At 51.6% G+C, this 13,777-nt stretch overlaps 1 protein-coding gene across 1 annotated transcript in view; it reads right to left on the bottom strand.

Moving 5' to 3' along the window:
* PODN (podocan) overlaps window positions 1-13,777 on the bottom strand; it is a 48,601-nt gene that overhangs the window by 10,254 nt on the left and 24,570 nt on the right. The window contains exons 4-8 of the mRNA XM_036758236.1: window positions 11,273-11,337; window positions 9,490-9,599; window positions 6,093-6,249; window positions 4,717-4,832; window positions 293-950 (exon numbers count right to left, since the gene is read on the bottom strand). Of these exons, the coding sequence (XP_036614131.1) occupies window positions 293-950; window positions 4,717-4,832; window positions 6,093-6,249; window positions 9,490-9,599; window positions 11,273-11,337 (1,106 nt within the window). The remainder of the gene's footprint in view (window positions 1-292; window positions 951-4,716; window positions 4,833-6,092; window positions 6,250-9,489; window positions 9,600-11,272; window positions 11,338-13,777) is intronic.

Consider the following 13,777-nt stretch of genomic DNA (forward strand, 5'->3'; position numbering starts at 1 on the left):
TTCTAACAAACCCCAGGCTATAAAATGGAGCCCGAAGGCTCCTAATCCCAGTTTGGACAATTATTATCAGTGCACTCTTGGAACAAGTCACAGATCTCTGTGGGCCTCTGTGGGCCTTCCCACCCGGAAGAGGACAAGCTGGTCTAGATGATCTCCCAGGCTCCTTCAGCTCTAACCCCCAGACCCCGAGCTCCCACGGGCCCCTGCCCGGCCCTCCAGCCACAGCCCCAGTGCCTCGCCCTCGGCGGTGCCCAGGCCGTGGGGCTGGTGGGCGGCTGGCACCGGGCCCTACCTGGAGGCTGCCGAGGTCAGCCCAGGTGCGGGGGGTCACTGCCCGGCTCTTGAGCACGTTGTTGGTGAGGTACAGCTCCCGCAGCTGGGCCATGCCGGCCAGGGCCCCACGGGCGATGGCTCCCAGGTAATTGCTCTTCAGCTTGAGCACGTGCACGTTCTTGGGAAGGCCCAGGGGCAGCGTCTGCAGGAGGTTTCCCGACAGGTCCAGCGACTTGAGCAGCCGCAGCTTGCGGAAGGCGTCCCGGTGGATCTGGGGGCTCGTGATTTTGTTGTAGCTCAGATTGAGCTCCTCCAGGAAGTAGGTGGTCGCAAAGTCATTGCGGGCGATCCCGGAGATCTGGTTGTGTAGAATCATGAGGGTCTTGACCCGGCGGGGGAGCCCGCTGGGCACACGCTCCAGGACGTTGTTGTACAGGTGCATGGTGTGAAGCTTCTTCAGGCCCTGGAAGGCCAGGGGGTGGATGCCCTTGGCCTTCAGCTTGTTACTATGAAGCAGCAGGTACTCCAGATTCCGGATCTGGGTCAGCACATCGGGGCCCACCGTCCGGATGGCATTCTTCTCCAGGTGCAGAAGCACGATATTACGAGGCAGGCCTGCGGGGATCTCAGACAGGTTGTTGCTGGACAGGTCGAGGTACTCCAGGCTGGAAAGTTTCCTGGAGGAAGATGGGAAAGATAAGACTGAGGCCCATCAGAGCCGAAACTCTAGCCAGCTTATAAATCAGCAACATTAGCCCCTACGCAGAATCTACAAAATAAAGAGCTGGCCTTAGAGTCAGGAAGGTCTGGGTTTGAGGCCCTCTTCTGACAGCCCTGGGCAAGATCCTTCATCTCTCAATGCTCCAGGGAGCTCTCTAGGTGTGACCTTCATTGGTAAAGAAACTTTCCTCACCTCCATCCAAGCACATCCATACCCTTATCCTTACACTTCTGTTACCAAGGTTAACTATTTAAGTAAGGCCTCAAGCTCATACTCTCAAATGGGTCCAGTGTTCTCTGCACAGATGACCCCGAGTCTCTGCTTGCACCCCAGCCTCAGTCCCCAGCTGAAGCCCAGATTCACCAACTGCCTGCTGGACAGCTCCAACCCAGTGTGCTGGACTGGCATCCAGGACTGAATCAATGCAGCCAAAACGAACTCATTCTGTTCCCCACCAAGCCCACCCCTTATTCAGACCCTTCTATTTCTTTGTAAGGTGTCGCTGTCTTTCCTGGATTCACAAACCCTAAATAATCTCCAGCTTCTTTCTCTCCCTCAAGGCAAGTCAAGAAGCATATGTCCACTTCGAGTCTAGCCAAGCTTTGTCTATTCACTTCCCAGACCTTTCTCAGTTCTTCTTTCCTTCTCTCTACTTACTCAGCCCTCCACTGCATTCCAGGCTCTTCTCACCTCACCCCTAGGCTACAAAATAATTGGCCTTAATTGGTCTTTCTGCCTCCAGTCTCTCTCCTGTTCTACAAAGCTGCCAATCTGATATGTCTAAAGTCCAGGCTCGGCCATGTCACTCCCCAGCTCAAACATCCTGAATAGCTCCCTGCTGCCTATGGGTTAAAATACCAACTCCTTGGCCTGGCATTTAAAGGCATCTACCACCTGGCTCCAGCCTAACTTTTCTCATTTGTTTCCTATCACTCCCTTCACATGTTCTAGGTTACTATCAGAATGGCCTACTTGTTGCCCTCAAACTCCACAGGCCATTTTCCATCTCTTTAATGTCTGTTGAATGGAACTAAACTCCAGGGGGTAAGGAGTAGTCTCAGCATTATCATCCATGTTTTATAGAAGAGGAGACAAACTCAAGCAGTGTCTTGACATGCCCCTGGTTGTATAACCAGGAAGCGTCAGAGATAGGGTTCAATCCCAGGCCTTCCAAGGGCCCCCAACATCTCCCTCTGCTCTACCACTGCAGGCCGGCTATCCTTACTCCACCTCTCAACTCCCTCATCACTGCCCCAACGTTCCACCTCATTCCACTTTCCTCCGAGAAGACTGTGCTCAGTCCACGTGCCTCCTCCTCCCCTCCTCACCCTAGGGGCCAACAAAGTCCAGAATTCTCCCAAATTTAAGAAACCTAACCCTGCCTGCAGCCAACTTCTCTGAGGACAGGGGAGTTACTGGAAATGTCTGGGAGACTTCTGGCTGGGAGCCCCAGAGTGGCCTGACAAGCTCTGGCCCCAGCTCTCCAGCACAAGACCCAGAGGTCAACAGCAGGCCAGGGACTTGGCGCCTTCCCCAGGCCTTCAGAAAAGTACTGGCCCCTGACGACATTCCCCCCAGCTGAGGCAGGGGGCATGAGACTGGAGATTTCTCCCTTTCCACCAGCATCATCATCACAACAACTCGATTTTTTACAGCACTATATCTTGTACAATTGTCTGAGGATTAGACCATGGTTCCCATTTTATAAATGAGGAAATGGCGTTGCCCAGGGTCACATGTGGTGTAGGAGAGCCAGGCCCTGAATCACCATGCCAAGTACTGAGTCTGTATCACACAGCTCATGCCTGACTCTGGGCCTTGGAGGATGGGCTCTAAATAGCATCTTGGGGAGAGACTTGGGTACCCAGCTGGACCATAGCTGCTTACGTGCTGGGGCTAGGCCTTCGATGGGCTTCTCCCAGATCACAAAGGGGGAGAACATAGAACATCAGCACTAGCCAGGAACCTCTCATTATCATCTCCTACAGTGGCTTACGGCTTAAAAACCACCTTCCTCACAAGAAGTCTGAGGAGTGGAGTGCCACAATTACTCTCCCCATTTCACAGGTGGATGAATTGAGTTTCAAAAAGATTAAGTCCCTTGCCTAGGCTCACAGATCCAGGACTAGAACCCAGGTCTCCTGACTCCCAGACCAATATCTTGACCCAATCTAAAGCCACAATGAGGGGCTGGACTGGCAAATACCTTTTCTCTCCCCAACCATAAGTTGTACCTTGTTGGGTTTTTCGTATTTAAATGTTTCCTTTGGTTTCATGGGGGTTCCCAGACTCAGACACTAACTAACCCCCGTGGCTTCTTCTGGATACAGAAGTTGGCATTTGTTGGTCCCAGCCCTTCTCAGATCTCTAAGGGGTGTTCTGGAGTGTGTGCAGGGTGGCTGCTGTCCAGCCTGGGCCTTCACCCAGACCAGGATTAGAGGGAGCCACTGGCCAAGCCTATCCTCAGTGATGCTGCTAACGCCACCTGTTCTTGGCTGTCCCATATGATGACTCAATGTGCTTCCAGCTCTCCCCCAGACCTCACCTGTGACCCATCATCTCCCATCTCTGTGCCATGCCCAGAAGGTTTGCTCTCCTCATCTCCATCTCTTAGAATCCCTGATTTCCTTCACAACTCAACTCAAAAACCACCTTTCTGCAGGAGGTGTGGTCTGGCCCCCAGCTGCTAACCTTCCTCTCCAGGATTCCCTCACAGCTGTTCTATATGGGTCTGGCATACACCTATCAATGTACAATGTCATCCCCCAGTGGAATGGAAGCTCCTTGAGGGAAAGGCCTGTTTTACTTTTTTCCTTGGATCCCCCTACTTCGAAGGTACTTAATAAATTCTTGCTAACTGATTGTACTTTTGCTAATCCTGGTGGAAACCGCCACATGTCTGTGAGTCAGACCTGACCTGACATCTGAGGACGGTAAGCAAGGAACAGATTGGTCAGCTGGCCTGGCAGACACCTCTCTCGCCCTTGGCTCACACCCAGCTGGCCCTACAGTGACTCCGGCACTCAGGGCAGTCCAGGGAAGCGAGAGTCCCTGACAAATGGGGCCTTGGAAGAGACACCTATGAGCTGTATGAGCACAGGTAAGTCACACCGCCTCTGACCCTCAGATAATATTTACACTAGCTACCTCCCACGGGTTTATGCAGAAAGCCTTCGGTAAACAACAGTCATCATAGCAGCTCACTTTCCTATAGGGCTGTAACCCCTGCCAAGTGATATCCAGACATTAGCTCACCTGATGGGCAGCCCCATTTGTAAAGCATGGAGGGCGATAGAAATGTGCACCACCATTAGCAGCCAAAGCCTGGAGCAGCAGCTTCCCAAGGGCCCTGCTCTTCAGCCTTCAAGCTCATGGCTCTTTCCTTAACAACAGGCTTTCCCAAGAAAGGGGGCTCATCAGGCCTGGAGGGGAGAAGAGCAGCCAGGCTTGGGGGTCGAGAGAAGGAGCCTGGCCAACCTTGGGGCTGGAAGTGGGTGAGTGTATGGTATGGTGTAGTGGGTAGAAAGCTGAACTCAAGAGTTGGAAAAACCTACTTTCAAATCCCAGCTCAGCCACTTAGTACCTGTCCAACTCTGAGAAAATCCCTTCCTGTCTTAGGCCTCAGTTTCCTCATCTGTCAAAGCAGCAGCTTGGCCTCCAAGGTTCCTAAGGCCCCTCCCAGTTCTCAAGCTCTGCCCTTGTAGCCTGAGGAGGAGGCTCACCAGAAGGTCTCATTGTCCATGCCTTCGTTTGTCAGGTAGTTATTCTGGAGGTAGAGCTCCCGAAGGCTGGTGAGCTCGCTGAAGGCTCCCGGGGGGATCTTCTCCAACTTGTTATTCTGAGGAGGAGAGAGGGTAGGAAGGCAGCGTGAAGAGAAGGCTTGGCTCTGGGGGCCTCCAGAGCCCTGGAAGCCCTGGTGACCACAGCAAGGCAGGAGAGGAGGGAAGCCTTGGGGTCCTAAGAAGAGGAAAGGGCTTTCAGCCACCCAGTGATGGGGAATTCTAGACTGCCGGCTTCATGATTAATAAACTTCCCTTCATCTTAAATCTTTTCCTTTCTTGACCCTTTTATTTTCTGGTTTGGTTCTCACTGAGACCCGGATCCTTCCTGATGCTACAGCCTCCTGGCCTCCATTTCCAGCACTGGCTACTCTTTCTCTCATTCCTCCCTCCTCCGACTCACGGGATGAGGATGGGGCCACTCCCCTGGCCACTTTCAAGCTCATCCTCTCTCTCCATCCCTCAGTAATCTCTCCTCCCTCAAGGTTCACTCAATCCATATTGACCACCCAGTGCAGTTGCTGGTGGCTCTTGCCTCCAGACCTCCAGGACACTGCCCTTCCTTCCTCAATGAGCTGAGCGCCTGGCTCACAGTCCTGCTCTCCTCCCCAGCTCCTGCCCTCATCCTACGGGACATCAGCCTAGACAGTGACACCCCCTCAATCACTCCTCAGCCAGCTCATTTCCCATGACCCCTTCCTCCTCCCAGGTCAGTTATGTAGACATGCATCATAGTCTAGGTCTTACCATCACCTACAAAGGCACGGCCTCCCTGCAACCCCAGGCCCTGTTCTCTGTCCACACCATACGCTCCAATCCTCTGACCCCTGGGGTCCTTCTCACTAATCTCACCCTGCCGAGTCTCAGCCTTGGGTCACTCCTCCCATCTACTGCCTTCACTCCTACTCACATGCTGCCGAATGAATGTGAAGAATCATGAAGCTGCTGATCGCCCACAAGGACCCTTAATTAACTGCTCCTCATCGACACAATCCTTTTACACCTCCCTAATTAACTCACCATCCCACTCACTATAGCAGCTCTTCCCAACCTTTCCACCCCCTCTCAAATCTCCCAGGGCTCCCCTTCTCCCACCCTCTCAGAGGTGAACCTTGTCTCATGTTGCACTAAAAAAACTGAGGCCATTCACAAAGAGCTCCTCTCTAATCTGCTCCTCCTCATCCTCTCACATCCCCCAGAAGCCTTCTGCCACCATCTCCTCCAGGAAGGCCTCTCAGAGCTCTCTGACACCCTTTGCCCTTCATAGTAAGCAGGTGCAACACTCTACCCAGGGCCAGGCCACTCCCAGCCTCCCTCACCTTCAGGTGCAGCTTGTACAAGGCCCGGGGCAGGTTCTTGGGCACATACTTGAGGAAATTGCTGGACATGATGAGGATCTCCACGTTGTGGGAGCCATTGAACATGTTGTCTGGGAGTCCGGCATCAGCCAGCTTGTTATTGTGAAGATAGACAGACCTGGGGGAACGAGGGACCGTGTTGCACTGAGGGGGGTGCCTAACCTACAGCTCCGACCCTCCCGCACACACATACACAAAGTTTGTTCCCAGCCCACCCATGACCCTCCCACAACGCTAAAGATCCCAGCCCTCCCCCTCCTTCCCCTCCCACCAGGCCAGCCCTCTTCCGTGCCTTAGAGTGGTCTCTCTCTACCATCTTGCATCACTCTGCTTGTCTGGGGCAGCTGGGAGGTCATCAAGGGTGGGGACCATGTCTCCTCCTTTCCCTGTCTCCCCCACAGTATAAATGAATACAGATTTGGATTCATGGCCCTTTGTTAACCAAAAGGTTGTATGTGTGAATGAATGGATTGAACACACTGAATGAACAAATGTACTGAATGAATGTCCAAAGACTATTGTGTGTGGAGGGAAAACAAGAGGAGATGCATCTGTGTGTCTGTAGGTGTGGCCCAATGACACATATGTAGATGAGATGTTGGGTTAACACATTTTTTTCAGCCAGTCAGAGGTGCTCCTAAATGGGATGGGCTGCCAGAGAGGGGAGGGGAAGGTTCCCCCTTCCTGGAAGGTGACACCCACTCATCAGGGATGGAAGCTGGGAATCCTCGCTCAGTTAAGGCAGGATGAGATGCCCCAAGGTCCCTGCCATCTCTGAGATGCCATCATTCTACCTTCTTTGGGTAGGAGGGAATCCCCACCCTACTGAAAGCCCAGAACCCTGAAGCACTGTCACAGGGAGAAATCAAGTCCATTGACACACACTCATCCATACAAATCCCTATACACATATAAAATATGTACCTGGCTGTATGCATGCACATGTGTGTGGACATCTAGGCTTTGCTACTTTAAGAGAGCTGGGGTCCTTTCAGGGTGGGGGGGTGGGGTGCTCCTCCCCTCTCCCTCCCCCTTCTCTCCCTCCCCCAGCACTGATGCCACCCTCCCAGCTTCCAGAGATAAGCTTCTCCATGCTTAGCTTAGACGATCCTTGGGGGGAGGGATGGGTACAAGGAATAAGCATTATTAAGTGCCTACTATATGCCAAGCACTTTACAAATATTGTCCTTGGGCAACCGACAGACCATCCATGGCCTTGGCCCAAGGTGCCAAGCACAATGCTCTGCAATTCTCTGTTGTTACCCAAAGGTCAGGCCAAACAGGAGAGGATCAAGATCACGAAGTATTACAGCTGGAAGGGAACAACTGCCTTGTTTTACAGATGAGGAAACTGAGGCCCGGGGGGATGGTGGCTCTCCTAAGACCCAGGCTGTCTGACTCCCAGTGCAGGGCTCTCCCTCCTCCGCCACACTGAGAGCCGGGCCCAGAAGCTGGTGGAGAGCCAGTCTGTGTAGGGTGATTGCTGCTGGTTTATCACTTTAGGTTTAGGCAGGGTGACTGTGTGGGCATGTGTGTGTGCATCCAAATGTATGTCTGACTGCATGTGAATTTGAGTGTGAGTGAACCAATGTCAGTGTGTGAGCATAAAGCTCAATGTTGATGGGAAGGAAGTCTATGCAAATGACTGAGGGTGAGGGTGAATAAATGGGTGTGAGTGTGTAAGAGATAAACACAGAGACACAGACAGAAACAGAGACATACACAGAGAGGGGCCTTCTTCCAAAACTGAGTATGAACAGTCAAAATGATTGAGGAAATTCCTTTAAAAAACCAAAGTGTTTTTATTGAGTGCAAAAGTGAACAAGTTAAGAAGCCAGTCTCCCTGGCTTCTGAACTCAATGAGGGGCAGCTGGGGATTTGGGCCTCTGCTTCATGTCTATGTTCCTGGGCTACCTGTCAATACAAGGAGGGCTGGGGGTGGGCGGGCAGTTAGATTCACATTCTTGGTCATTAAGCCCAGAATCCCAGAAGCTTTGCTCTGCACACAGACAGTCCCATCTGCAGACAGGCTGATCCCCTTCTGCCTCAGGGCCCCGCCAGGTGCCCCAGGATCAGCTTTGTGAGCTGGGATATGGAGGGCGTACAGGAAATTCCACAGGGTCAGCCCCTCCTGTCCTCAAGATGTCAGCCTCCCTTCCCCATGGGAAGTGCCAGGAGAGGGAGAAAAGTGGCAGCCACTGAGAGAGGATGCTCCTGGTGCCACAGTGACCTGGCACCATGGAGCTGAGCCTGGAACAGGAGAAAGAGGCCTGGGTTTGGAGAAAAGGTTTTAAATCCTGACTCTGAAATTGACTAGCTGTGTGACTTTGGACAAGTCACTTCCTCCTCAAAGCCGATTGCTCCCCTAGCCCCCTTTCAGTAGCACCTACTCCCCAGGGTCATCATGAGGGTAGGCATGGGAATTACTGGAGATCATCTCCAGGGAGGCCCAGAGCAGAGGAAAGAAAGGGATATATCCAAGGCCCAAGCTAATAATATAGGAATTAGAACCCACGTCCTCTGGGGCTCTTCACCCCTCTGATACTGAGCAGGGACAGGCCAGGGGTCCGGGGGCGCAGCAACCAAACAACAAGCATGCCACCTACTCTTATCAAGGATGGCAGGTTCTGTTTGTGCTTTCCCAGAGAGAGAAAGGAAGAGGACAGCAGGGGCCTAATCTCCACAGAAGCCCTGCTCAGGACTGGCCCCTAGGAGACTTGGCTCCCCTCCAACAGATGGCCAACATCTCCCCCAACCCGCCATCTTGGAAGAGGCAGTGACAAAAGATTAGCGGAAAGAACATCCGTCAAGAAATCAGCATTTCGGCTCTGCCACTGACTCACTGGGTGACCTTGGGCCTCCCTGAGCTTCGCTTTATTCCTCTATAAAATGAGGGGGCTGGATTGGATGGCCTCTGGGGCCCCTTCCAGCTCTAAATCTAAGATCTCATGAGGATGTGAAACTGAGGCGCAGAAAGTGGAAGGGATTGGTCCAGTGGGACAGTGGAGGGAGTTAACTCTCTTAACTTTTCACGTTGGCTCTCTCCAGTTTCATATTTTCCCCAAGGGAAAGAAACAACTTACATACTTTGCCCTCTTCCCTCTCTGCCTCCTCTGACCCACCAGGCTGAATAAAGGTTGGTCAGTCACTCAACAAGCATTACTAAGCACCTACTATGTGCCAAATGCCATGCTAAGTCACACACTCCCATAAATCGAAGGTGGATCCAGCCCAGGACTCCTATGAGCTACAACCCTCCCCCCACCCAGCCCCATCATGCTATACATAAGGTGCTCACCAATCCAATCAACCCACTGCACCCACCATCCCTGCTCCACTCTGACCTCTGACCTCTGACCTCAAGTTTGGCTTCTGACCGAAGGTGAGCCCGTAGATCTTGGTGAGGAAGTTGGCAGCAAAGTCAGCACTGACCAGAGCACTGGGCAGGAACCTCGGAGCCAGAGTCAGCTGGAAAGGGAGCCGGATTGGGGTGGGGGATGGGGAGGAGAGACAGAGACAGAGATGAGAGATGATGGATGGACGGACCGACGGTGGTGTCTAAGGGACACACAAACAAGCTGATGAGCAGAGAAATAGAAAAACAAATGGGAGGATTAGGTCGATGTATAGATGAAAGGACAGACAACTAGATGGATGAGAAGACAGACGGATCAAAAACAGACAGGCCAACAGTGGCACCAAGCCTGCCCCCAATCACACTGGTAACAGGACACTGGCTGGACTACTTCCCACTTGGCATCAGGGAAGGATGTGGATGCCAGCTGGCTCTGAGATGCCTCCCAGGGCTGGACAGGGAGGAATTGATTTCCAAGCCCACGCCTTTGAAAGTTCTTGGCTTCCCCTCTGAGCAATGGATTGATTTGGCCTTCACTTCTTTATGAAACAGTTTCATGACCCTTGATCTTGTCCCTGAGTTTTGTAACAGGCTCTAAGGAAGAGAGATCCTCCCCAAAGCATCCTCATACATCCAGGCTCATTGCCCCCCACTGCCCCCAACCCCTGCCTCCTCCTTGGAACCTCCTCTGGAGACTTCAGCCTTCATTGGCCCCACCCTCTTCCAGCATTAGCCTGAACCACGTGTCTTTACACAGTTTTCTTTAAGGTTCTTTTGCTTCCAGAATTCCCAATCAATTAATCAGTAAACATCTATTTGGTGCCTATTCTGTGCCAGGGCTGGGAATACAATGAAAGGCAAAAGATCATCCCTGCCCTCCAGGAGTTCACAGTCTGCTGGGATGTGTGTATATACATACAAACACACATATTTGTATACGTACACACACACATATGTGAGTGTGTGATTTGATGGCCTCAGAGGCAAATGTGACCAGAAGAGAGAGAAGGACTATGGTTCAGCAAGAGAAAGGGAGGCTACACCTGTGTCCCCAAGATCCCAAAAGGCCAAAAGAGGGCCTCCAGGGACAGCGCTGGGCCAGAAATCTGCAGAGAGATGCTTGCCCCCAAATATGGAAGGAGCACAGAACAGAGTCCGTCAGAGCTAGGAGGGACCTTCGAGGTCTTAGTGCCTATTTACTTCTCATTTTACAGAGGAAGCAACTAAGGCCCAGAAAGTGGCTAGAACTTGTCTCCCCTCCCTCCCTACTCTCCATGAAGATCCATTCAAGACGTCACACTTTGGGGTAGAGCCCCCAGGGACTTAGGCCATTGCTGCTTTTTCTACCCCCTCTACTAAAGAATGACAGAGAGGAGGTTCCCGCCCATCTTGCCACTGCTAAGAGTCCTTCACAGAATTTCCTCCAAAATAGACTCTCAGATTTGAAGGGAGCTTAGAGGTCACCTCTTCTAACCTTAACCTTGAGGGAAGAAACTATTTTTTCCAACCAGTTGGGGTGGGGGAGCTCCGGGAAGCCGCTGGACCCCAGCAGCCCCTACAGCACCTTGCAGTTAATGAAGTACTAGATTCTAGCTCAGGCCAATTGATGGCCAAGACCAGGACTCTTTGTGCTGTCTGCTCAGGGAGGAGCTCTTGGCCACACACTGCATGGGTCCCCTCTCCAAGCCTTGTGGCCTGGAAGGAAATCAGGCACTCTGAGAATCTGCGTTAGCCAGGCAGCTTCTCCCCCCAGCCTCCCCCCACCCAGATTACACCTCCAGCCTACCTTATTGTTAGCCAGGTACAGGTAATTCAGGTTTGTCAGCTGCTTAAAAGCTTCCTCTGGGAGCCCTTCAAATGAATGAATAAAGGCGAGTCAGTACCTTGGACAGAGGGAAATGCTCAGGGCTAGAGAGTTAAGCACAACACCCCCTAGGGTCTTGGCCTGGCATTCAGGGCACTCCACTATCTGGTCCCACTCAAGCTTTCCAGCATTGATATCTCCTGCTATTTCCAGTCTCACCAGCTCTTAGAGTTAGAAGAATCAGAGCCAGAGGCAGCCTGGTGAGAGTTCTGCACAAGATCTGGGTTCAAATCACTGTCAAACCATCTCTGAACCATGGCACCTCCATTCTACCTATCAATCCCACCTGAAGCTTGGACTCCATCCTGGAAACCACCCTAGCCTCTGATAGGTGAATTATCCAAGCTTCCAGCTCACTTTCAGGCCATCTCCATGCCATGATTCCTACTCTCTGGCCACCATCCCCATCCACTCACTTTCTCCAATCCCCCCTTATCTATCTGTTTCCCCATTAGAATCTAAGCTCCCTATGAACTGGCCCGGTCATTCTAGAAAACAACTTGAAATTCCCTTTGCCCATCAATGCCTCTACTAGGCCCATACCCCAAAGAAAGAAGAAAAGGACCCATATGTACAAAAATATCTATAGAAGCTCCTTTTTGGAGGGGCAAAGACCTGAACACTGAAGGGATGCCCATCAGCTGGAGAATGCAGGCTTCAGAGAAGCCTGAGAAGACTTGTGTGAACTGACACAGAGTCAGATGAGCAGAACCAGGAGAACAATTTATTCTATAACAACACTGTAATAAATGAATAGCTTTGAAAGACTTGGGAGCTCTGATTGACACAATGACTAACCGTGATGACCAGAGTAATGATATGAGATGGAGACAGAAATGAAGGCTTGAAGATTGCTGCATCCCTGGACGTGGGCAATGTGGGGATCTGTTTTGCTCAACTAGAAATATTTGTTTCAAAGGTTTTGTTTATTTTTTTCTAGTAAAAAGAGGGAGGGAAGTAAATTCTTGTTAATTCAAAGTATTTTTAACAACGTAAGCTCCTTGAGCACAGAGCCTGCCTTGCTTCTTACATTTCTATCACCAGCATTTAGCCCAGTGCCATGTACACTTTAAGAACTTAATAAATGCTTTAGCTAGCCAGCTAGCCTGGCTCAGCTGCTAAGACATTGGCTATAAACTTGGATAAGTCCCACCTCCCCCAAGCACCCCCAAGGATGCTCAGGGAAAGCCCTACACACAGGACAAGACCAGGACCCAAAGTCCCCAGCCCCACCTGGCCTCTCTCCCTCCACAATATATGAGGCCAGTCTGATCGATGGCACCAGCTCTGCTCCATCTGCCTGACTCCCCCTCAATGTCCTGACTCCCCACAACTCCCCAGCTGCTTCCTTAGTCCCAAAGCCAGGAAGCCTCCCCGTCTAGCCCCCCACCCCATCACCCTCCTTTCCTCCCCATGCCCTGTAGAGTTTCTTTCTGACAACTCATACATAATAATAACTCACATTAGTAAAGTTCTTGAAGCATGTCCAGAATCCTTTGTCTACAATGCCTCTCTGGGGTAAGGTACTGCAAATATTCTACCCATTTTACAGATAAGAAAACAGGCCCACAGAGGTGAAAGAATCTGCTCAGAATCACACAGCTAATAGATACTGGAGCAGTGAGGATTTGAACTTGGATCTCTTGAATCCAATTCCAGCGTTCTTTCTACTCAACCACTCTACCTACAGGTAGTGACCAGAGTAATTACACAGATTCAGGGTGTCTGTGGCCGATTTATTTTTAAGTTTCTTATCAAATACTGGGGAGGCAGACACAGGTTGGTACAAAGAGCACTGTGCTGGGAGTTGAGACACAGGTTTGAATCCCAGCTTGGCCACTGACTTGCTGCGTGTCCCAGAGCGGGCCAGGCATCATGACTCTCTGGGCTTCAGCTAGCTTCTCTGTCCAGTGAAGACGGTCTCTGCCCTGTCTCCCTCTCAGGCAGGCTGTGATGATTCACCGGGGCAGCCCTCCCCCACCCCCACTCCCCTGTTCTCCAGGCACCTGCTTCAGGCCAAAAAGGAGGCAAGAACCCAGCTGGGGTTTAGGCATTAGGGATTGTCTGGCCTAGATAGAAGTGACTTGTCCAACATCACAGGGGGTGTCAGTATCAGAGTCACTGATCCCCTCACTCCTGGACCCTCTAAACTGCACCAGACTGTCTCTGTGAACCCTAAACTTAAAGGAATCCCCCCTTCCCTTCGGTGGCCTTCTCAGCTCTTTAAATAGCCTCTGGGGAGAGCAAGGAGAGTGAGGGGTAGAAGGGCACTGTGTGACCTTAGGCAAGTCACTTCCCCAACCTGGTCCTCAATTTTTTCATCTGTGAAATGGGTACAAAGAGACCTGCCCTGGTTCCCTTGGAGCTTGTTTTGTTCCTTTTTCTTCTCTTCCCCTTGGAGAGTTCTTATGAGGTTTGAGTGAAATA

Source organism: Trichosurus vulpecula, chromosome 4, assembly GCF_011100635.1.
Source record: "Trichosurus vulpecula isolate mTriVul1 chromosome 4, mTriVul1.pri, whole genome shotgun sequence".
Taxonomy (NCBI): Eukaryota; Metazoa; Chordata; class Mammalia; order Diprotodontia; family Phalangeridae; genus Trichosurus; species Trichosurus vulpecula.